The sequence below is a fragment of the Tursiops truncatus genome, chromosome 10, assembly GCF_011762595.2.
Source record: "Tursiops truncatus isolate mTurTru1 chromosome 10, mTurTru1.mat.Y, whole genome shotgun sequence".
In the NCBI taxonomy this organism is placed as follows: domain Eukaryota; kingdom Metazoa; phylum Chordata; class Mammalia; order Artiodactyla; family Delphinidae; genus Tursiops; species Tursiops truncatus.
The window spans coordinates 86,579,227-86,606,093 of NC_047043.1; the positions used below are offsets into that span (position 1 = coordinate 86,579,227).

The window sequence follows — 26,867 nt, forward strand, 5'->3', positions numbered from 1 at the left end:
TAGGAAGTCTAAAGAAACTCCACTAAATTATTTCATTAATCCTTCCTCCATATAACCATTTAGTAGCCATCTTTCCCCATTCTGAATTCTCAGAACAATTTTTGTGTATTTCATTCATCACAATTTCCCTAGCCTGCTATATATTACCGTTACTTGTTTTTCACTCACAACTCCTCCATCCCCAGTCTTTAAAACTTTTATAAGATAGTGACTATATTTAACACACATTTCAACCCCCCTAAGCATCCCCATCATATTGCATATATTGCATAACTTGGTAAATTAACATTTGAAAGGAAATGTGTGTGTTTATGCTTCATTGCAAATGGTTTTAACTTACAAAATGTTATTGCTGATCAAAGAAAGAATCTGGCCACTCTCAGGACAATTCTATAAGCAGCTATCCTATCTCCAACTAGAATATGTATGTCCAACTACAAAATAATCCATTACATGAAAATATGAACTTACAGAAGCTAACTGAGTAACTGCATCTCTGACTCTTAGAAATACCCCCCCCGCCATGTTCTTATAGTCAAGGCATTCACTGTTATTAGGTGGCTATTTCTGTTTGGGCAATTTGCAGGATCTTGGTCACCGACAATTCAGCCACTCCCTCAGAGCACTGAAAACACAGGTACTACGCAGGAGCTGCTTCCCTAAAGCCACATATGAATGGCACTTTTATAAGCAGCAGCACTTTATTAGTAATCTCCTGTATAATTTCTGAGTGCTGAAGCAAAGCCCCATTTCTGGATTTTAATGACTTGTTTGAACAGCCACCAGAGTCATTAAAAAAAAAAAGAAGTTGAGCTTTTGGTAGGCTGTTTATTGCCCAGATCTCCAAGGAAGTTTTCTGTGCTTCAAGTTACTTTCAAGAGGGGTTTCAAGAGGGTTTCAAAACATCAGCATCTGCACAAGTTTTACCATTCCATGGAGTGGATCTCTTTGCAAAACAACCCCACATCGGTGATACATCATTTATGTGAACCACAAATTTACTTAACGTGTAACCAGCATGGAATTCTTACTGTAGTCTAATTCTTCTAAGGTTAGGATAGAATGTTAGGATTTCAATCAGTCACCTGTTGGCTGCCTGAACACACTCCACAGTTCTGTCTCTTTATCTCAGAATTTGAGCTTTACTTAGGAAGCCACGTTTGTTTTTCAGATAGAACCTGAGCTAGATTGTCTTTTCAGGGTTTTGTAAATCTGAGATTCTTTAATTACGTGAAACGTGTATGACGTGACCCATCATATATATTTGGAAACTTTGGTTTGGACTCATTTAAAAATCCAAATGTATTTGGCACAAAGTCAAATTTCACCCTTAAAAAAACTCATAGGTCTAGCAATACTGGGCCTTCTTTCTCTCCTGGCACGCCTCATCTGGGCACTGTCATACAGAGAGAGCACATTCTCAGCTCTCCCTGCAGGCAGCCCTACAGGGAGTAACACATTCCGGGTTGTCAGTAAGAACTGCACCTATAATTACGTGCAAAATAACTGTGTTTACTAAATAAGTTGTCTTGAACTGACTGATACCATCCTTCTGCCTGGAATGCTTCCCCAATCTATCATTCAAGACACAGCGTCTCTTTTGATAGTCCAGCCAAAATGAATCCCACTTTATCAGAAATTCAATTGGATTATACCTCTCTCAAGCCTCTGTATTTTAGTAATTTGTGAGCAGGTTTCCTCCTTTTTCCCCAACCTATGGCTTTCTATTGCCTTACAGCAAAATACTTTGCCCACAATAGTACAGTAAGTGCTTGACAAAAAATGATGTTAAAAAACATGTATTTATGCTTTAGGACAGGGGTCAGAAAACTATGGGCCATGGGCCAAACGCAACTGCCTTCTGTTTTTTTATGACACATTATTCAAAAATATAATATTCTATGACACATGAAAATTATATGAAATTCAAATTTCAGTGTCCATAAATATAGTTTCATTGGAACACAGCCATGCCCACTCGTTTATGTATTGTCTATGGCTGTTTTCACATTACAGTAGCAGAGATGGGTAGTTATGACAGAAACCATATGGGCCATAAAGCCAAAAATATTTACTATCTGAATATTGTACAAAAATGTGTGCCGACCACTGCTTTAGGAAGGACCATGTCTATTAGCAGAACAGCGACTTTGCCTTGGGATAAACAAGATTTTTTTCCCTAATACTTCCATCTAGCTTTAGGCAAGTCATTTAAGCTCTCAGAGCCCCTGAGTTCTCTACTGTTATGCAGGAATGATACCAATATTATAGGGCTTTTGTTGCAAGGATAAGCAAAAAAATTTAATACAGCAGCAGTGCCATAAATGGTATTGCCATTGCCTGTTTTTGCTTAGCCCTCAAATAAAACTTTTAATTACCTCTGACTGAGGACTAGTAACTTATGACACTGTGGTCTGATAAATGACTTAATTCATTAGAGTCTCATACCTACATGGCATGAAAAGTAGGATGGAATTGTCCTTATCTTCATGGTGGTTGTGAACACTGGCACCTGTGTTCTCTAAATCTGGTTTGAGCAAATAATTGCAAGTATTATGCCTAAGACAAAAGGTGCCTATTAATCTGTGGAGGGTGATAACGTCAAAATATTTTTTAAAAAAGGAATCTTAATAATACCCACAGCACCATTTCTCACTGAGAGACGATTCTCCAACAAGTATTTACTCTCCACTCTGTTTCCAAATAATTACTCACCAAAGCAGTTATCAATGGAAAACTCAACAAAACCACAGCAAACAGCTTTCAAAAACCCCATGAAGCAGAAAAAAACATGAGATTCTCTTATACTGTTGTAAGCTGAATGTTTATTTTCTCTTCTCCCGTAATAGGAATAATTGCACCACAGCACTAAGGATTCTCATTTTACTCTGCTGTGTAATCAAGCACATTAAAAAGGCATGTGGGGCACTGCATATGCTGCACTAAATATTACATCTTAACTAAAAGATGGATGCTCACTCAGAAACCCATGCAGCACGTTGTTCAGCAGCCAACACTTCATAACTACCTACATAATTCTGCTCTGCATATGACCACTTTTATATATTTCTTGTACATATGTTTGAGTTTAAATATCATGTGCAAGAGTGTGCACACACACACACATACTCATGGGATCAGAATGAAAAGCTCTGTTTTCCTATACAGTCAAAAAGTCAAAGTATTTAAAAATCCTATGAAAGAACCCCCAGTAATGAAAATCTCATTTGGAGGCTAAAATTCCAGGAGCCCTGCTACAGAAACTTAAGGCTAATACAAAAACACACAAAAAACACACATGTTGCCAGCTGTCTGTAAACCTCCCTGGGTGGTACATCAGATTGCCCTTTATGTTGTACAGAACAAGAGAGTGTATGATGCCGCAATGAACAAGGTAGAACAGGGAAATGCTATTCCCAGTATTCAGGTGTTCTCTGTCCAGGGGCAAAACCAATCAACATCACAAGGGCAGCAACTGATCCCAGCGTTGCCTGGATGCATGAAGTCCAGTCAATAGCAGCCTTCACCACCCCTCCTTGCTTGTAGGATTAGAGGAGCAAAGAATGTTCACATGCTTGGAATTAACAATGAATTAGTCACCAGAGCCACTCAAAACAGCAGCCTACAAATTCCACTCTCTCTCGCAGGTCAACAGACACCATAAAGGTGTCCACACACAAAAAAGTGAATGGAGTCACAGGTTCAGAGGATGTGAATTCATGAGTCACTACACCATCTCACACCATCACACACCATGCCTTAGGTTTTCTTTCTTGACTACCTTCCACAGATGATGGGTCTTCAGTGACTATGCAATAAGACGAAGAAAAGAGCCACTTCTTCCTTGAAGAAAAGAGCCACTTCTTCCTTGAAATAGTCTCCCAAGGTCACTCATCACAAGTTGGGGCTCAGGTCTACCTGAGACAGTCCTCTTTTTTTTTTTTTTTAACTGTCCTTTTAGTTAAAAGGAACAAATTGCTTCCTGTTTAAGTGACAGGTGGGAATATTACCTTTGTCTCCAGCAGTGTCATAAATAAGAAAAGTAAACCCAGGTGGTATAAAGAGAAAGCAGTAAGTCAAATACCAAGGTAAGAGCTTAATTCCTCAGCTTCCAGGCAGAAGCTGGAAGAGGAAGCACATTAGCAAATCTAGGGTCAGGGAGGGGTGCAGGAGTTTTTTGTCTTTTCTTTTTCTGCCAAGATCAAGTTTATTGTTTTTCCTTCTTTTTAAGCAATAAATACCCAAAATGTAGTGTGACCAAAAAGCAGTGTTTCACACTCAGCAGATGCTTTTCAAAATGAATAGAATGCTGAGCAAACATTTTATTATCAGCAATATTTTAATCTTAACCATCTAACATGGGATTTTATAAGTAGTAGTATTGCACTGACCCAAAACTGCACGATTGCATTTGTAATCCAAGGTCAGTTATTTCAGGCTCCAATGATTGTGTCACTGACTTGAAAGATAAAAGAAATAATAAATAAAAAAGGATGCTGAATAATTTTCATTTATATATTTATCTACTGAGGGACAAATAAATTCTAACATTTCAGCCATCTATAGACGTCATTTACCTTCTCACTTTCACTGACACCCTTCAAAGAAATAAATGTGGTGCTCCTTGTGGGCATTGTTAGCTAGCCTTCTGTAAAAACAAAAGAAAACTGGCAGTCACTGGACAATTACCCACCACAGAAAAATGGCTAAGCCTCTCCTTGCCACAGTTGGCAAATAAAAAGTTCTTCAATAATGTGATACTGCTTTAAGCTTATGGAAAGCCGTATCAGAACAGATAAAATGACTATCTTCTCCTATAGTTTCTTCAAATTATACACAGAGAAACTTATATATGTAAAGATGCATCCGTAATTTGATTGTTCCCTACCACATAAAATAATTTTAAATTTAAAAATATCTTTATCTAAAATAGCATCCAGTGTTGCATATCTAATCACGAAGTTCTGTCACTTGACATTGTCTCAAGCTTAAAGTGTGGACTAATGATCAAAGAAAGCAACATGGAGAAGTGAACATAATTGTATCTGCATGTCTCATGGATGGGGAGGAAAAAGCGACAGGGCACCTTAGGGTTCACCAACAAAACGGGATTAAGGAGCCCTGCCACTTCCCCAATTAAAATATGCAGCAGTTTTTGAGTAAGAATCCATATTACTTTTCAAAGGTTTTCCTTTGAGAATAATATGGATGCAAAACGGTGCCTGTTTATGGATATTCTGTTACATCCAAGCTACGAATTTATGGAAATGGGAAGGGGGTCTAGGTGCAGGTGAGGCTTGGAAAAGATGAATGGCCAACGGCAGGTGATCCTAGAAAGTGGGGAAAGGGATCCCCATGGAACACCCCTCAGGCTTTTTCACTGTCACAGGATCCGCATGATATATTAAGAAAAAAAAAAAAGTTTTAAAACTGAGAGAAAACAAAAGATAAAAAGTATGTAAGAGTTGGACACCACACAGCTGACGTGAGAATTACAGAAAAACATAGTAAAACACCTTGCACAGTGCCTACCACTGAGGACAGCCAAGCAATGATGGGCATTATTTTTATGCAAGCTCAGAGGCACTGACTGACAGCTGATATTAGTGAGGAAACGGCTGATTTCCACACTGGTGATCATTTCCAAACACTCAGCAGTGAGCTGGATGAATCAGCAGAGTGACCTGAAGCGATACACATTAGTGGGTGTCCACAATCCATTCCAGAAAAACACTTGACAGTCCTCAAGAGGGAAAGACAAAGGAGATAAACACAGAGGCCAGGGCTGGAATTGTATCATGAATGGCAATGTGTCCCTCAGCCACCTGGCCCACCAAGGCAATCCCGAGCCAGTTAACACCAACTAAGCCTCCCGCTTTTTGACTTCGGAGCCGCTCTATCTACCTCATAGGCACCATTTTCCTTTCGGCACCCCAGTCTCCCCGGGGCAACACTTTCTGTCAATTCACTTGAGCCTATTCACCTGGAGAGCAAGTAGAAGATGCTGAAAATACATTAAAATGCTTTCAATACACAACTCCTTCCAGTGCACCCCTAGTCTGTTGTGCACACACACACGCACGCACACACACGCACACACACACCTGCCTCCCAAACACTGCAAGGTATCAACACTCTCCCTCACCCAGCACCACAGAGGAACCATTTGGTTCTTTGCTGTAGGAAGATCTACAACACACCACACTCAGAAGAGGCTTAGTGCAGCTGAAAGCTCCAGACAGAAACTCAGGCAATCTAGAACAAGACGGCACTGGACCAGTAACTCAGTAACGGGCTGTGTGTGAGACAGGGCCTGAAACACTCTGAACTGTACTGTTCTCACTGACAATGTGAGCAAAGCCGGCAACACAGAAGCACGTGTACAAAAGCATATTGTATGTGCATGAGCATAAATGCAATCCAGTTTCACCAAAGGTTACTGTTATCAATGTGCTTCCTTGCTTTCTCACCAACTATTTCTTCTCGGTGTCACTATGAAGACACCTCCCTTTGATCTTGATCTCCTGCTCTGATACCCCAGCCACGCACACACACACACACACACGTATACATGCGCACATAAACTGGGTTTTAATCTTTTGGTTTCAACAGACTTCCAGCTCATATCACCCAGACACTCTTCAAGCACCTCAAAACTCAACATGCCCAAGATACATCCAAATCCCTTCCTCCTTCTGTGTTTCTTATTTCTGTTAATTTTCTCATTATCTCCCCGCTCAACTTCAAAACCTCAAAGTCCCCTTCAACAATCTCTTCTCCCTCACCAGGCACAACCATCCAATTGTCCGTCACATCTTTTCAGTTGTGACTCTGTAATTTCTCTCATCTCCCATCTTATCTTTTTGACTCCACCTGCCCTAGTCTGCGCATAAGTTATCCCTCACTTGACAGTAACTTCCAAGCAAGCCTTTTTTAGTTTTTCTTCCTTCCAATGTATCCTACGAACATCCTATTGGGGCAAAGGTCTGTATATAGCAAAGCTAAGATGCCAACATTCCTGACTTAGCAATCTCTAGGCCCAACGTTTTTATCTAGCCTTCCTCTACCTCTTCTCTCCAAGTGTGCAATGGGCAGAATTTAGATTTATAATTTCCAATGGAAGTATAACTATGGTTTATAACACTGTATTCTATAAGGGAAATTTGCTGAGAGAGTAGAACTTAAATTTTATCACCAAAAAAGAAAGATACATAACACATATATAAGTTTACATTTTCTAGTAATAAGAAAGGAAAATGAAACAGGTGAAATTAATTTATTTGTATACTGTATATATCCCAATATATCAAAATATTATCAATCTAATATGCAATCAATATAACTGCTAATGGAATGTTTTCTATCCTTTTTTCATAATATGTCTTTGAAATCCAGTGTGTATTTTACACTTCTGACAACTCTCAATTTGGATTAGCCATGCTTCAGGAGATCAACAGGCCCATGTAGCTAGTACCAAACACACTGGGCAGCACAGATCTAGAGAAACATAGTCGGCGTTTGAAACCTGGCTCCACTTAACTGCATGTGACTTTAAGCAAAGTAATAATCTCTCTGTACCTCAGTTTCCTCATGTAAAGTAACAAAAATAAAGTTATTAGGAGAATTAAATGAAATTAATTAACACAAACAGATTGATTAAGCTGGGGTTGACATGCAATACATTCCAATATACATTGATCGTCATTATTAACAAAGCTACTGCATGCTTGCCACAAATACATATAACTAGGAGCCAACTCTATTTTACACTTTGCTCTAACCGTGAATGAATTTTTTCTGCCTGACTGAATGTTTGTGTCCTCCCCAAAGTTCATATGTTAAAGCCCCAACCCCAGAGTGGTGACATTAGGAGGAAAGGCCCTTGAGAGGAAATTAGGATTAAATGAAGTCATGAGGGTGGGCTCCTCATAATAGGATTAGTGCCCTTATAAGAAGAGACCATAGAGCTTGCTCTTTGTCTCTCCCTGCCTTGTGAGGATACAGCAAGAAGAGAGCCAAATGTAAACCATTTAGAGTGTCCTGTGAGGAAGTGATCAGCTGGCAACATGATCTTGGACTTCTCACCCTCAAGAGTTATGAGAAATAAATTTCTGTTTAAGCCACTCAGGCTATGGTATTTTGTTATAGAAATCTGAGCAGACTAAGACACTGCTTTGTTCTCTTAGATTATGTCCAGTTTTAACATAATGGTTATATCCATGGGCTATGGAATGAAGCTGTCTTATAGATTACGCTTTGACTTCCCTTATTAGCTGCGTGAATTTTAGGAAATATCTTAACTTCTCAGAACCTCAGGCCCTCATTTACAAAATAGGGATCACAATAGCACAAGGTTCAGAGGATATAACTCAGGCAAGGCCCTTTGCTCAGTGCTTGGTACAAAGCAAGCACTCACTACATGTTCACTCTAATTATTATTATATTAAGACCCATATCAAATGCTGTTCTCTCCATAAATATTTTTTCTTCCTTCCTTTCTATAAGATCTGTCTTCTTAGAGCTTCCATGCCAGTTTTTTAGTATTTTTCTTAAATAGGATCCTAAATCTTAGCATTTTTTTCTCCTCTCATTGTTTGCATGTGCCTTCTTTCCTTCCTGGACAGACAGCAACCCGAATAATTCATCTTGGACTCCTCCACAGCACTTACCACAATGCCTCACACAAAGCAGATACTCAGTAACTGCCTGACAAATGGCAACTCCGGTCACAATGTAACAGATGCACTGTAGAAAGGAAGGAAAAGCAGGCAGAAAGATGAGGAGCAAGGCCAGGGCAATAGTTGAGATGAGAGATAATAAAGACAGGACCTGCCTACGAAAGGTGTACCGGAAGTGGGAATAGGGATGGGGTGAGAATAGGGGACAATGAAGAGGAAGAGTAATTTAGTGTAACAGCATAACCACTGCCTTCCCTTTGCAAAACATGTGTCAATTGACTAGAATCAAGATTCCTTTTGTTGTGGCTTGTATAAATGCATAGATATGTGTGAGTATGTTATACTCAAAGTTCACCATTATCCATGAGTTAACACTTAAGAATGTACCCTTACATACCAGGAACCCAAATCCATTTAGCTCTGCTAATACAATTCATGGAAAGACGTAATTTGCACAGGGGTACTTAAAAACACTTTCATATGATGAGTACTTTAAGACTGCTTAACACTTAAGCAATAGTCAATGAAATTGGTTTGAATGAGCACTTTATTTGCAGGAGTCAGTGAACCAACCGACAGATACTTTCGAGACAACAGCTACCTTAAGAGCTAAATAAAATTATGGGTTTTATTTAAGCTTATGTGTTTGTTGAACTCTAATAGCATTTCAAATACACATTATTCCAAAGCCTTCTTAGGCACCATGAAGCTTACAAAAATGCAATAGGCGGAGATCAAGGTTATAGGAACAAAACACACCAACAATGTTGCTTCCCCCCCCCCCCAACCCGCCCCGCTGATTTTCACATGCATACTCTGATAAGCCATCAAGATTTAAACAGGATAAATGAAAAGCAATTCAAGATTTAGGCAATTGAGGGAATTATCTGAAGTAAGTTTACTGGTGAAAACACGGAGGATGTCAAGATTTATAAGCAGAGATCAGCTACATCTCCATTTCACCAGTATCAATGCTATCAAATCATATTACACCACACACAAATAAATACTATAGAAAAAAACGACAGTCATTTGAGCTTATGACAACAGTTTACTTGAAGTGCCACAAACTCATTTTCTCAGTGATTACAGGGTGGTGGTATTAGAACCAATTGAAAAATATTCCCCAATTATCTCAGAGAGAACTTGGAAAGTTTATTTTGCTTCCAAAGCTTTCCTTAATCACTATTTGTATGACAGACTAGCACAGAAAGACTTTCACATTAAGATGACAAAGAACAGGATGGCATATATGATTAAGGGCACTCAAAGATGTGTACCAGTAGGCTTGGTTTGTATTTGCACACAAACTACTGGCTTTAAAACAAGCAGAGTTTATGATTTGCAAATGCAGCCCGAACATGTCTCTTTTGTTTGTACATATTGTCCATTACACACTACACTGTTAAAGGAAGCCAAGGCTCATCTCATGCCTGATGATCACGCATTTTATCCTTATTTATAATATCAACAATTTTTAAAAAATAATTTAATCTAGGTGATCTAAATCATCTCGTAAAGGTATGGTCTCATAGTCTCAGTTATAATATATTTAGGGATACCTATGAGTGGACACAAGCCTTTACTGCCTTGGTAACTCCTGAAAGAGGCCAACATAAATTTCATAGGTTAATGCAGCTCTGTGCAATAGGGTTATGCCAGGTCATAGGGGCTAGAGGTGGGGCATTTACCACTTTTGATGATGTTTAAGCCAGAAAGGGGGAGGGGTGGGAGACATGTCAAGATGATTTCATCAAGGACCTGGTGTCTTCTGATTTCTCTGATCTCAATGCAAGAATCAGCTTTTCCCTCAGGCTGGCTTCCCAGGTGATTATAGGTTAGCCACCTTCAGCAAACAGGGTGTCGGGATTCCTCATTCAGATACACTGGGAGAAAGGGCACTTCCCACAAAGTTTGAACAAAAAGTCCTTGAATCAATCAAATCTTATGGCCAAAAAAAAAAAAAAAACCCCATAAGCTCAATGGCTTAAGCCAATCACTGGGGCAAATCAGATGGGTCCATATATGGAGCTCTGCATGGAGTCAATCTCTTCCAGGCCTCAGGGCTGCTTCATCATTGCAGAAAACAGCAGATATCAGAGAGACCAACACAATATCCACTACAAGAAAGTTAAACACAACTAAAAATCACCTTCCCTTTTGGATTAATGGCTACTTATTTTCACAAGTAATTTCTAGCTACTACCAAAATAATAATAGATTGCAATGCGTTGATTGTTCACTACAATTTTAAGAGAATAATTTGATGAAATAACAACACTAGAACTTTTACAGATATATGATATTTTCCACGATGATGTTTTAAACTAGGCATCGACAATGATTTCAGGTATCCAAGGAAGCTTCCCTTTCCAAAAGACTTTCATTTGCCTTGTTAGCAGTCCCACTAAAAGATTAAAAGTAAAAACAGAAGAGTCTCTGCAAAGTTTAGAATTTCCACATGCATTGATTAAGGATTTACCTACATTCACCAAGTACTGACACCTGAAATCAGAACTCATCTGACAAGGGATTCAGTATTTGCTGCTAATACACACTCAGGAGACACTTACAACTTTTCATGGGAAATCAGAAAGTCCCCATTAGCGGGTGTCTCTGTCTCACTGTGAGGATACAGACACTGGCAGTAGAAGTTCTGGGAAGCTTGAGCCCTCCCAGAGTCTGTCATTAGCCCCACCAAAGAGCCCAGGTAGGCTCCAGTGTGGGGTTGCCTCAGGCCAAACAACCAACAGGGGGGGAACCCAGCCTCACCCATCAACGGTCAAGCAGATTAAAGTTTTACTGAGCTCTGCCCACCAGAGCAACAGCCAGCTCTACCCACCACCAGTCCCTCCTATCAGGAAACTTACACAAGCCTCTGAGATAGCCTCATCCACCAGAGGGCAGACAGCAGAAGCAGGAAGAACTACAATCCAGGAGCCTGTGGAACAAAAACCACATTCACAGAACAGACAAGATGAAAAGGCAGAGGGCTACGTACCAGATGAAGGAACAAGATAAAACACCAGAAAAACAACTAAATGATAGGCAACCTTCCAGAAAAAGAATTCAGAATAATGAGAGTGAAGATGATCCAGGACCTCGAAAAAGAATGGAGGCAAAGATCGAGAAGATGCAAGAAATATTTAACAAAGACCTAGAAGAATTAAAGAACAAACAGAGATGAACAATACAATAACTGAAATGAAAACTACACTAGAAGAAATCAATAGCAGAATAACTGAGGCAGAAGAATGGATAAGTGACCTGGAAGACAGAATGGTGGAATTCACTGCTGCAGAACAGACTAAAGAAAAAAGAATGAAAAGAAATGAAGACAGCCTAAGAGACGTCTGGGACAACATTAAATGCAACAACATTCGCATTATAGGGGTCCCAGAAGGAGAAGATAGAGAGAAAGGACCCGAGAAAATATTTGAAGAGATTATAGTCGAAAACTTCCCTAACATGGGAAAGGAAATAGGCACCCAAGTCCAGGAAGCACGGAGAGTCCCATACAGGATAAACCCAAGGAGAAACACATCGAGACACATAGTAATCAAATTGGCAAGAATTAAAGACAAAGAAAAATTGTTGAAAGCAGCAAGGGAAAAACGACAAATAACATACAAGGGAACTCCCATAAGGCTAACAGCTGATTTCTCAGCAGAAACTTTACAAGCCAGAAGGGAGTGGCGTGATATACTTAAAGTGATGAACGGAGAAGAACCTACAACCAAGATTACTCTACCCAGCAAGGAGCTCATTCAGATTCAATGGAGAAATCTAAAGCTTTAAAGACAAGCAAAAGCTAAGAGAATTCAGCACCACCAAACCAGCTCTAAAACAAATTTGAAAGGAACTTCTCTAAGTGGGAAACACAAGAAAAGGACCTACAAGAACAAACCCAAACAATTAAGAAAATGGTCAAAGGAACATAAATATCGATAATTACCTGAAACGTGAATGGATTAAACGCTCCAACCAAAAGACACAGGCTTGCTTTGCATAGATACAAAAACAAGACCCATATATATGCTGTCTACAAGAGACCCACTTCAGACCTAGGGGCACATACAGACTGAAAGTGAGGGGGATGGAAAAAGATATTCCATGCAAATGGAAATCAAAAGAAAGCTGGAGAAGCAATACTCATATCAGATAAAATAGGCTTTGAAATAAAGAATGTTGCAAGAGATAAGGAAGGACACTACATAATGATCAAGGGATCAATCTAAGAAGAAGATATAACAATTATAAATATATATGCACCCAACACAGGAGCACCTCAATACATAAGGCAACTGCTAACAGCTATAAAAGAGGAAATTGACAGTAACACAATAATAGTGGGAGACTTTAACACCTCACTTACATCAATGGACAGATCATCCAAACAGAAAATTAATAAGGAAACACAAACGTTAAATGACACAACAGACCAGATATATTTAATTGATATTTATAGGACATTCCATCCAAAAAGAGCAGATTACACTTTCTTCCCAAGTGCACATGGAACATTCTCCAGGATAGATCACACACTGGGTCACAAATCAAGCCTCAGTAAATTTAAGAAGATTGAAATCATATCAAGCACCTTTTCTGACCACAACGCTATGAGATTAAAAATAAATTACAGGGAAAAAAAGTAAAAAACACAAACACAAGGAGGCTAAACAATACGGTACTAAATAACCAAGAGATCACTGAAGAAATCAAAGAGGAAATCAAAAAATACCTAGAGACAAATGACAATGAAAACATGACGACCCAAAACCTATGGGATGCAGCAAAAGCAGTTCTAAGTGGGAAGTTTATAGCAATACAATTTTACCTCAAGAAACAAGAAAAATGTCAAATAAACGAGCTAACATTACACCTAAAGCAACTAGAGAAAGAAGAACAAACAAAACCCAAAGTTAGCAGAAGGAAAGAAATCATAAAGATTAAAGCAGAAGTAAATGAAATAGAAACAAAGAAAACAGTAGCAAAGATCAATAAAACTAAGAGTTGGTTCTTTGAGAAGATAAACAAAATTGATAAACCATTAGCCAGACTGATCCAGAAAACAAGGGAGAGTACTCAAATCAATAAAATTAGAAATGAAGAAGGGTAAGTTACACCACAGCAATACAAAACATCCCAAGGGACTACTACAAGCAACTCTATGCCAATAAAATGGACAACCTGGGAGAAATGGACAAATTCTTAGAAAGGTATAACCTTCTAAGATTGAACCAGGAAGAAATAGAAAATATGAACAGACCAATCACAAGTAATGAAATTGAAACTGTGATTAAAAATCTTCCAACAAACAAAAGTCCAGGACAAGATGGCTTCACAGGTGAATTCTATCAAACATTTAGAGAAGAGTTAACACCCATCCTTCTCAAACTCTTCCAAAAAATTGCAGAGGAAGGAACACTGCCAAACTCATTCCATGAGGCCACCATCACCCTGATACCAAAACCAGACAAAGATACTACAAAAAAAAATAAAATTACAGACCAATATCACTGATGAATATAGATGCAAAAATCCTCAACAAAATACTAGCAAACAGAATCCAACAACACATTAAAAGGATCATACACCATGATCAAGTGGGATTTATCCCAGAGATGCAAGGATTCTTCAATATATGCACATGAATCAATGTGATACACCATATTAACAAATTGAAGAATAAAAACCATAGGATCATCTCAATAGATGCACAAAAAGCTTTTGACAAAATTCAATACCCACTTATGATAAAAACTCTCCAGAAAGTGGGCATAGAGGGAACCTACCTCAACATAATAAAGGCCATATACCACACACCCACAGCAAACATCATTCTCAATGGTGAAAAACTGAAAGCATTTCCTCTCAGATCAGGAACAAGACAAGGATGTCCACTCTCACCACTATTATTCAACATAGTTTTGGAAGTCCTAACCACAGCAATCAGAGAAGAAAAGGAAATAAAAGGAAAACAAATTGGAAAAGGAGAAGTAAAACTGTCACTGTCTGCAGATGACATGATACTATACAGAGAGAATCCTAAAGATGCCACCAGAAAACCACTAGAGCTAATTAATGAATTTGGTAAGGTTGCAGGACACAAAATTAATGCACAGAAATGTCTTGCATTCCTATACACTAATGATGAAAAATCTGAAACAGAAATTAAGGAAACACTCCCATTTACCATTGCAACAAAAAGAATAAAATATCTAGGAATAAACCTACCTAGGGAGACAAAAGACCTGTATGCAGAAAACTATAAGACGCTGATGAAAGAAATTAAAGATGATACCAACAGATAGAGAGATATACCATGTCCTGGGATTGGAAGAATCAATACTGTGAAAATGACTATACTACCCAAAGCAATCTACAGATTCAATGCAATCCCTATCAAATTACCAATGGCAGTTTTTACAGACTAGAACAAAAAATCTTAAAATCTCTATGGAGTCAGAAAAGACCCTGAATAGCCAAAGCAGTCTTGAGGGAAAAAAACAGAGCTGGAGGAATCAGACTCCCTGACTTCAGACTATACTACAAAGCTACAGTAATCAAGACAATATGGTACTGGCACAAAAACAGAAATATAGATCAATGGAACAAGATAGAAAGCCCAGAGATAAACCCACGCACCTACGGTCAACTAATCTATGACAAATGAAGCACGGATATAAAATGGAGAAAAGACAGTCTCTTCAATAAGTGGTGCTGGGAAAACCGGACAGCTACATGTAAAAGAATGAAATTAGAACACTCCCTAACACCATTCACAAAAATAAACTCAAAATGTATTAAAGACCTAAATGTAAGGCCAGACACTATCAAACTCTTAGAGGAAAACATAGGAAGAACACTCTTTGACATAAATCACAGCAAGATCTTTTTTGATCCATCTCCGAGAGTAATGGAAATAAAAACAAAAATAAACAAATGGGACCTAATGAAACTTAAAAGCTTTTGCACAGCAAAGGAAACCATAGACAAGACCAAAAGACAACCCTCAAAATGGGAGAAAATATTTGCAAATAAATCAACGGACAAAGGGTTAATCTCCAAACTATATAAACAGCTCATGCAGCTCAATATTAAAAAAACAAACAACCCAATCCAAAAATGGGCAGAAGACCTAAATAGACATTTCTCCAAAGAAGACATACAAATGGTCAAGAGCCACATGAAAAGATGCTCAACATCACTAATTATTAGGGAAATGCAAATCAAAACTACAATGAGGTATCACCTCACACCAGTCAGAATGGGCAGCATCAGAAAATCTACAAACAACAAATGCTAGAGAGGGTGTGGAGAAAAGGGAACCCTCTTGCACTCTCGGTGGGAATGTAAATTGATACAGCCATTACGGAGAACAGTATGGAGGTTCCTTAAAAAACGAAAAACAGAATTACCATATGACCCAGCAATCCCACTACTGGGCATATATTCAGAGAAAACCATAATTGAAAAAGACACTTGCACCCCAATATTCACTGCAGCACTATTTACAATAGCCAGGTCATGGAATCAACCTAAATGACCATCGACAGACGAATGGATAAAGAAGATGTGGTATATATATACAATGGAATATTACTCAGCCATAAAAAGGAACAAAATTGGGTCATTTTTAGAGATGTGGATGGATCTAGAGACTGTCATACAGAGTGAAGTAAGTCAAAAAGAGAAAAACAAATATCGTATATTAAAACATATATTGGAACCTAGCAAAATGGTACAGATGAACTGGTTTGCAGGGCAGAAACTGAGACACAGATGTACAGAACAAACATAAAGACACTAAGCGGGGAAAGCAGTGGGGGGTAGGGGGTGGTGTTGTGATGAATTGGGAGATTGGGATTGACATGTATACACTGATGTGTATAAAATGGATGACTAATAAGAACCTGCTGTATAAAATGTAAATTAAATAAAATTCAAAAATGAAAAACAAAAACAGAAAGTCCCCATTATCTTCTATGATTTGGGCTCCCTTTGGGGTATTAGATATTAGAAAACCTTTGCAAAATGGTCGGGTTTCTATTTTATAAATGTTTAGGGCAGTGCTGTCTGATAGAAATATAATACAAGTCACACACATATTTTAAAATTTTAGTAACCACATTAAAAAAGGTTAATGTTAAAAAATAAATAAATAAATAAATAAATAAAATTTTAAAAAAAGGTTAAAAGAAACAGGTGAAATTAATTTTAATAATATTTTTGCTTGACCAAATATAATTACATTATTATCAGTGCAAAATTTAATCAATAAAAATTATTGAGATATTTAAATAATTTTTTTAAACTCTGAATATTTTTGGTTACAAGTCTTTTACATTCTGTAAAAGACTTGTACTGCATTTTAGAGTCTCCATCGGGCCACATCTCAGTTGGGACTAGGTACAATTCCAATCTTCACCTGCCACACGTGGCTAGCGGCTCCCATATAGGACAGTGAACATGTGAAGTATCTAATACAGTTAAGCAACGAACTAATAGGTAATTAAGGAGCAAGATAACAACCTCCTTGGGTCCTTGATGAGTTTTAGCCCATGGCCTATACCTCTGACTTTATTCCAGAAGAGAAACTACTGAAGTGGTAAATTCTAGTGATAGGGAACTATACTCTGATTTCAGAGATAGACAGAAATCTTGAGACAACCATGTAGACTGGGCAAGTTACTTAAACTCTTAGAGACTGTTCCCTAATCTCCAAAATAGAAATAATATCTATCTCATTTTATTTTTGTTAACTAGATGACCTAAGTAAAGCATTTTCCACAGTGCCTGGTACACAATGAATGAGCATCCATGAATTACTATTGTTAGTATTATTAATTTTCCTGTCATTACTATTGTTTTCCTCATCTGCGTGTTCCTTCCTCTTCTTGTCTCTGTCTCTCTGTTCTCTATCTAGGACTCTGGCTCTTAAACTTTTTTCATAGCAACTCAGTAAGAAATATACGTCAGATCAAGACCCAATACACAATATTCAAAGGACAGCTCCATGAGGACTGGGACACTGTCTGCTTTATTCACTGCCATGTCCCAAATGTGCAGAAGTGCTCAACAGACAACATGTACTAAGTGGGCAGTGTATGCTGATATATTACACTCTATTCTTACTTTAATTTTAATTTATTTATTCTAATAAAAAATGCTAAATGTGACCCACAGAATTGATTTTTTTAACCCACTATTTGGTAGTGACTTTTAGTTTGGAAAACTCTCATCCCTATTTTGTGCAGGGTCTTCATTTCATTCATAAGGTACACCCCTTGATGTGGGTACAAGGTGACATAGAGCCTTGAGGTTACCATAAAGGGTTTCTTTTCTCTCATATCCTACATATTTTCCATCCACAAATCCTCATGAATATACCTTCAAAATATATCCAAAATTTGACCACCGCCCCTGTTAACTACCCTGGAGTTAGACATAAACAACCCTTGCCTGATTAACTTCCCACTGATACCTCTGCTTGTTCCCCTGCACCTCTACAATCAATCCACAACACAACAGCCAGCCAGATCCTTAAAAAAAAAAAAAGAAAAGAAAAAGCCAGATTACATCACTTCTCTGATCAAACCACACTGTGGCTCCTGAGGGCATTCAGAGCAAAAGCTCTAAATATTTTCAGTGATATACAAGGCCTTCATTTTTGCTGCATCCATCTCCACGTTAACTCTTGGCTCTCACCTACGACTTCTTTCCCATAACTCTTCCTTGTCCAACCAGGCGAACTTTCCTGCTGTTTCTAGAAATACTCAGCATGTCATATATTAAACACTTGGATGGACTGCTGACTCTGCCTGGAGCTCCCTTCCCTAAATACCCACGAGGTCAACTCATTCGCCACAAAGTCTTAGCCCAAATGTCACCTTCTCTATGAGGATGGACCTGATGACCTCTGGTAACTCACTTCTCAGTCCCCCACACTCTCATCTTATTCTGCTTCTTTTCCTTCACAGCACGAGCATCTACTAAATCAATATCATTTTCTACCCTAACATGATGGAATATAAACCCCACAGGGACACAGATCTCTGTCCATTTTCTTCACTGAAAACAATGCATGGCACATAACAGATGCTTAATAAATATTTTTAAAAGAATGAATGCAGCCTGGTGTTTTGGAGGAAAAACACGATTAAATTCACCTTCGGAAAAATTCCCAGCCAAAAATTACTATTTGCCCCTTTGCTACAGAGAGAAACAAGCAGAGACAGAACAACAGAAGGAAACAGTTTTAAAAATGCAGAAAATAATGGATAACAAAAAGCTTAAATCTGAGAAAACAGAAAACACAAATTATCAAACATTTGCTATATTTATTGAGTTTACGTCTTTGGATAAACTCTACTCTACACAACTGAATTCACATAACATGTTTTTACTTGGCATTTATCTAGAGATCTTCCGTACCTCATGAACAGATTTTAACTTTAATACTTAAAAAATGACCCAATATTGGTTAAGAGAATATCACACTCACAAGCTGGCTTTTTAATCTAAATTTTATGTAAATCCAAAACGAGTACCAATATTCAGTACATAACGAACTGTACGCAATCAATACTCTTTAGAAAATTAGAGACAAATTCTTCTCCATACTATAATTATAAAGATTACCAATTCTCTAAGTAATACCCTACATATAATTTATCATATATCAATTAGTCCAGTTCTCCTTTACCAACCTTTGTAGCTTTTTTACCAACATACCCAGAAAATCAAGTTGACCTTTAAATTTTGTAATGTCTTAATATTTTAATAAAATGGATACTGCTTTCTCGTAAATTCGTTCATAAGTCTGTAAAACATTTCTAAAAAATATTGAAAACAAGCAATACAATTTGCACACAGTGTAAAATTACAACTCAAAATTTTAAACCTTTAAAATACTGATCTCATTTTCTTTAGCTATACTTCTACTTTCTGAGTATATCTACCTGTTTCCAACTAATCGTAAAAGTTCAAGGTTATTTCTATGAAAGTTGATATTGCGAATAATAATACTAATTGTAAAAGTTTCCAACTAATTGTAGAAGTTCAAGGTTATTTCTATGCAAGTTGATACTGCGAATAATAATACTGCTGTAGTGTATTCATTTTCTCGTTGTACAAAAGAACTCAAATTTAAAGTTTTGTAAATGAAAATAATCCAAAAAAAGATTTATTTTGGTATCTGTATTGGTCTTTCTCCAAAAACTATTTAAAACAGTAGAAATTTATAAATAATTACTCCTTTTTTCCTCAGTGCTAGATTAGTAGGAAAGAAAATGTTTTAGGAAACAAAATTGAGGCATCACAGCGGAAAACCTGTTTAAAAAAACTTTATTTTAAAAGTTGGAGGTTTGAATATCATTTAAATACTTCAAGAATGTTTAAGTTTGAGATAAGGGCTTGGAAGTTTACTCCAATATAAACATGTTTTCAAATAACATATGTTCTACCTGACAATGCATTTGGCCTCGTTCCATACCAATTTCCTCCTCTTAGAAAAGAAAAATGACAAGCTACTTTTTTTTTGCTACTTTCCTTAGGTATCATAAAGCACTTGTGTTTATCTAGAAGGTAGGTCGTCTTCTCAGATGGATGCTGAAATTTTTAGAGGTAAGAGGTGATAACTTCTGTAACTTACTTTCAAATGGTGTAGTCAATCAAACAACGAATGGAAAATACACACACATATGTATATATATAGAACAAGTACAGTAAATGGTACAATAGTTAAATCTAAATTGTGCATATATAGGTACTTATTGTACTATTCTTTCAACCCTTTAGGTGCTGGAGTGTTTTTATAATAAAAAGAAAGAAAACTTTGCAAACAAATCAACGGACAAAGGATTAATCTCCAAAATATAAAAACAACTCATGCAGCTCAATATCAAAAAAACAACCCAATCAAAAAACGGATGGGAGACCTAAATAGACATTTCTCCAAGGAAGACATACAGATGGTCAAGAGCCACATGAAAAGATGCTCAACATCACTAATCATTAGAGAAATGCAAATCAAAACTACAATGAGATATCACCTCACACCGGTCAGAATGGCCATCATCAAAAAATCTACAAACAATAAATGCTGGAGAGGGTAGGGAGAAAAGGGAACCCTCCTGCACTGTTGGTGGGAATGTAAAATGATACAGTCACTATGGAGAATAGTATGGAGGTTCCTTAAAAACTACAAATAGAATTACCATATGACCCAGCAATCCCACTACTGGGCATATACTCAGAGAAAACCATAATTCAAAAAGACACATGCACCCCAATGTTCACTGCAGCACTATTTACAATAGCCAGGTCATGGAAGCAACCTAAATGGCCACTGACAGACAAACGGATAAAGAAGATGTGGTCCATATATACAATGAAATATTACTCAGCCATAAAATGGAACAAAATTGGGTCATGTGTAGACATGTGGATGGACCTAGAGATGGTCATACAGAGTGAAGTAAGTCAAAAAGAGAAAAACATCGGATATTAACGCCTGTATGTGGAATCTAGAAAAATGGTACAGATGAACCTGTTTGCAAGGCAGAAATAGAGACACAGACGTAGAGAACAAACGTATGGACCCCAAGGGGGGAAAGGGTGGGTGGGATGAATTGGGAGCCTGGGACTGACAGTATATACACTAATATGTATAAAACAGATAACTAATGAGAAACTGCTGTACAGCACAGGGAACTCAACTTTGCTGTACAGTAGAAACTAACACAACATTGTAAAACAACTATACCCCAATAAAAAAATAAAATACAATAAAATAAAGCAAAAAACTAATCGTTGTACACGTTACTTCATTTTAAAAAATCCTTGTCTTACTCCTCCCCTGTTCAAGAAAATGAAACAAAATGAACAAAAAGGAAATGCATCAAATGATTTTTTTTTTTTTTTTTTTTTTTGCGGTACGCAGGCCTCTCACTGCTGCGGCCTCTCCCGTTGAGGAGCACAGGCTCTGGACGCGCAGGCTCAGTGGCCATGGCTCACGGGCCCAGCCGCTCCGCGGCATGTAGGATCTTCCCGGACTGGGGCACGAACCCGAGTCCCCTGCATCAGCAGGCGGACTCTCAACCACTGTGCCACCAGGGAAGCCCGTCAAATGATTTTTAAGAGTTGCTTTTGTATGGTGAATATATGAGAATTATTCCTTTTTCTTTCTGTTTTGTTCTAAACTTCAAATTTTCAATATTAAAAAATAAAAATTCTATCCTTATTTTTGGTCCCTTAAATAAGTTATTTGCTGAAAGAAAAATAGTATTGTTTTTAAGATGAGATATGAAAATACTGATATTCTTTAAAATCTGTATTTTCCCTTTACACTACAGATTACAAGATTTAGCCATTTTGGTAACAAAGTCATGAATTAACATTCTCAAATTCTGATTAATTGTTATATTCATAACACTACAGTAGATCCGTAATATTTTTTGTACCCATGTATCTATTCTTTTTTTTATTTGAATTTTATTTTATTTTTTATACAGCAGGTTCTTATTAGATCCCTGATATTAAATGCCATTATATTTGTAATGAAAATATAATGGTCTGCAAACATTAGGGAGCACAATGAGAACCCAGTTATCAGAAGAGAAAATTAGAATTTCCTTTCTGGGACCAAAAAAAGACTTGTGGAGGGAGGATTAGTTCAACTTTAAAAAATTATTTAACAAATGACACAAGTATAGTTCTAACTTCAGTTTAGAAGATATAGCTTATTGTTACCTCCTAGGCAGCCAATGAATGAAAGCAGGATCAACTGTTTCCATGACAACATCATCTTTAATTGCCAAAAGCAAGAGTAACTCTTGTCCAGTCTCTGATGAATAGAATGCTGTGTCTTCAGGTGAATCCTTTAATCTGTAAAATAAATATACAAAGAAGTCAGACTTGAAAAAATGAATTGCTTTAAAACATAGATTTTCTTCTTTTCATAAAACTGTACCACTCTCAACCACTCAAAATCCCCAAATGAAATTAATCTTTTTTGGTGCAAAAAAGATGTATGATATGTAGATACTTAAAAAACTCTTTATGTAACTGATAGGCAGACAGAGAGGCGTCACGAAATTAGAAATGTTTGACAATACTAAAATATTAAATATTAGTATATTAAGTATTGAAACTTTTGCTAGATAGTAATTACAACATGTAAAATATCACCCTGAAATTGTAATTTTTCTCATTTTCTCTCATGATAATATTTTTGGTTAAACTAAGAGTCAAATCAGCAGATTTGATATCTTGAAACACTGCTTTTCATAGTCTCTGAATCCCTCATAGGCATATAAGTTATAAATAACATTATCAGTGTTCATTTTAAGCCTGTTTTTTCAGAAACAATTGCAGAAAGCCCTCAATTACATATGTTGAATTTAAAAAATGCTAATGATGTTAATCATTAGAGAAATGAAAATCAAAACTACAATGAGATATCATCTCACACCGGTCAGAATGGCCATCATCAAAAAATCCAGAAACAATAAATGCTGGAGAGGGTGTGGAAAAAAGGGAACACTCTTGCACCGCTGGTGGGAATGTGAATTGATACAGCCACTATGGAGAACAGTATGGAGGTTCCTTAAAAAACTACAAATAGAACTACCATATGACCCAGCAAATCCCACTACTGGGCATATACCCTGAGAAAACCATAATTCAAAAAGAGTCATGTACCAAAATGGTCATTGCAGCTCTATTTACAATAGCCAGGACATGGAAGCAACCTAAGTGTCCATCGACAGATGAATGGATAAAGAAGATGTGGCACATATATACAATGGGATATTACTCAGCCATAAAAAGAAACGTTATTGAGTTATTTGTAGTGAGGTGGACGGACCTAGAGTCTGTCATACAGAGTGAAGTAAGTCAGAAAGAGAAAGACAAATACCGTATGCTAACACATATATATGGAATCTAAGAAAAAAAAAATGTCATGAAGAACCTAGGGGTAAGACGGGAATAAAGACACAGACCTACTAGAGCATGGACTTGAGGATATGGGGAGGGGAAAGGGTAAGCTGTGACAAAGTGAGAGAGTGGCATGGACATATATACACTACCAAACGTAAAATAGATAGCTAGTGGGAAGTAGCCGCATAGCACAGGGAGATCAGCTAGGTGGTTTGTGACCACCTAGAGGGGTGGGATAGGAAGGGTGGGAGGGAGGGAGATGCAAGAGGGAAGAGATATGGGGACATATGTATATGTATAACTGATTCACTTTGTTATAAAGCAGAAACTAACACACCATTGTAAAGCAATTATACTCCAATAAAGATGTTACAACAATGTTAATGATGAAAATTGTTCAGTATGAGAATCTTGCAAATGAAACCACTTTATTTTTTGCTGTCCTGAATTTTCATAAACTTGAATGTGCTGGCTGAGAGTAAATAATTGTGTGAATACCCTGTGTCATTTTCAATGGCCATTTGAAACTACCTAAACTGCATGGTTAATGATCAAGTAGGCTGGATGCACACACTTAAAATCAGAGACACTTTTTTCGATTGCTAAAACTCAGCTGGTTCCACACAGGGAAATGAATGACTTTAATGTCAGCCATTTTAGCAGAGCTGTACAACTCTCAGTCAGTAGCTGCTATGGACTGGGCTGTCTTAGCTGTTGCTAAGCAAATGGGAGAAATCTCAGTAGTTCTTAACTATGGGATCCTGCCATGTGATGGGATATATTCAATTAGAATTAAGTGTGTTCCAAATAATAATAATTTCAAGTGTGAAAATATGACATCTTGCAAGTTACATACTTAAAATAATATATTAAATCAGTTATTCCTATAGTAATGCTGCTCTTGTTCACTTGCAATATAATACACATTCTTGGGGAAGGCGAGGGGAGTAAGTGGTGGAATGGCTAGAATTCCGGGATTTCGGCATAACTCTGACTTGGCCCATGGGACTCTGAAACAGGTGGAAATACAATTGAGAACTACTCCTCTAGGAACTGCAGGTTGGCGACTTACACCATCATGGGATCTGTGACCATTTCTAACTGTCCCCATTACTACAAATTGCAAGTGTCTTAGTTTAGTTTCCCCTTAATGCAACCACTGCAAAATGAATTCAAGTGCAAGCAGTTTACTTGAGAGGTGAATGACAAAAACAGTCAGGACCTGGCAAAGTAAGAGAGGGAAAGGAAGGCAGCTGATAAAGGGTAAGATATGAACCCATCAACCCCTGTGTCTAAGTACAGCTTATTCCTTTTGGGGAAACTCTGGAAGTCCAGCCTGTGTAGAACGTATGCCTCAGAGTAATCCCAGAGTTATGCTTCAGTTGTCCAGTTATCCTTGCCAAGGGGCAAGGGATCTGGGGTATTTATACGCCAACTCCCATGAGTCATCGTTTGGAGGCTATTTTCAGGGAGTATTAATGATATAGCACTTCTAGCCTCTCACAGGGACAGCAAAATGGCTTCAGAGGCAAAAAAAAAAAAAAAAAAAACATTATGTCCACTCAAACAATGCATTTGGTGGCAAGTGGAAGTGATGTGTGCACTGAAGTGATAATGGCAAGAGTCACATGTGGTGTCTGTCACACTGTGCATATGAAACTGAGACATTTTGAAGCTATTTTCAATAGCATTCAGTCCCAGGAGACTTATGGCCAAAATCATGAAATTATTTAAGTATACAAGGAAGGACACACATTCTACTTCATTCAATAATTACTTCTCAAGCCTTTCCAGTGGTTGATTTCCCCCACTTGGACCAAAGGCTTTCAGATACCTAGCCTGCCTTCCTTTTTCCTGATTAATCAGTAAGACATTTTGTATCCATAATTATTTTCAATTACTAAGTTGAATAATAACTTAAATCATTCTAGATTACACTTAAATATGACAGCCATAACCACCATAACTTCCTTCTAATCATGCACGTGAGGAAACCGTAGTCCAGAAATCATGAGAAGAATGACATACACACACATATACACAGTAGAAAAGCAAAAAACTTTTTTAAACTTTTCAAATAAAATACAATGACAATTATTCATAAAAGGCGTTGGAAACATTAAATGCAGTAATATGATACATGAAATGTCAAATATTCATAAAAAGTTAGGGAGCAGTTGCAAGGTATATTAAAGGCTGGGGACAACGGTTAAGTCTCAAACACAGGAAAGCCTTGAGGAGTAAAACATTATCAAACTAGTATTTCATTCTTTGAGGAGTTAAAGCTATCCATTAAATGGACTTATAAAGAATTTGGTAATAACAAAATAATAGATTTAAAAAGAACAGGTTGTTGGAATTTTCAAGAAGAAAGGACAAACTTTAGCAGCAGATCCTGTAGTAACATCATCACCATCATTAAAATGCATCCATATAAATGTGTGAGGCTTTGCTCTATGTCATACAGAGAACAAAACATATGGTCTATGTTCTAATACTGCAACGGGAAAAGAAAATATTATAAACACTTGTAAGTAGGAAAAGGAGAAAATTACTAGACTGATACATCTTTGAAAGTAGGACCACAGCTTTTCCACCACTGGTTGCTGCAATGTTTCTAACACCCTGTACATCATTTTAGGCTTTTAAGTAATTTTTCTTGCTGAGCTTTAAGAAAAATGAATAAGTCAATTTGGGAGATTAAACCATTTCACTGGTCATCAAGTGAGTGAGAAGCATTTCTACGGAAAGAAAAGATAAGCCACAGCATGGGATCTAGCCACCACTTGAAAATGATTTCAGAAAAATGTATAAGAAGGCATTAAGTAGATGGTAAATTAAAAAAAAAAAGTTATCTTCCCAACAATGCATCCCACAACTAACACGCATATCAGCTACATTTGCAAAGTATAAGTATGTTCAAAGAAGTCCTAAAGTCGTTTTGAAAATTCATTCATTCAATAAATATTTATTAAGCTCCTATTAGGTGCTAGAATTTTAATTCTGGAGGAAGATGAAGATGGAGTTTTCAGATAATTGATGATCCCTGCCCTCATGGAATATACAAACTAATGGGACTCATATATGATTCAATTACTTACAAAGTATATGTAAACTGACCACTGTGAAAGGTACAATGAAGGGATAGGAGTTTCTAGTGAAAATCTCAATGAGAACAACCCTCATCAGGAAGGTCAGGAGAAGCTCCTCTGAAGAACTGCAGTGAAATGGAAGAAAAGAAGA

The 26,867-nt window shown here is 37.3% G+C and overlaps 1 protein-coding gene across 8 annotated transcripts in view; it reads right to left on the reverse strand.

Moving 5' to 3' along the window:
• Positions 1 to 26,867, reverse strand: part of CNTN3 (contactin 3) — a 321,933-nt gene that overhangs the window by 214,808 nt on the left and 80,258 nt on the right. For all 8 annotated transcript variants that reach the window (XR_004528605.2, XM_033865296.2, XM_019947642.3 and 5 more), the window contains exon 2: positions 22,434 to 22,568. Coding sequence is in view for 7 of the 8 variants with exons in the window: in XM_033865296.2 (XP_033721187.1) it covers positions 22,434 to 22,488 (55 nt within the window). In the remaining variant the exon portion in view is untranslated. The remainder of the gene's footprint in view (positions 1 to 22,433; positions 22,569 to 26,867) is intronic.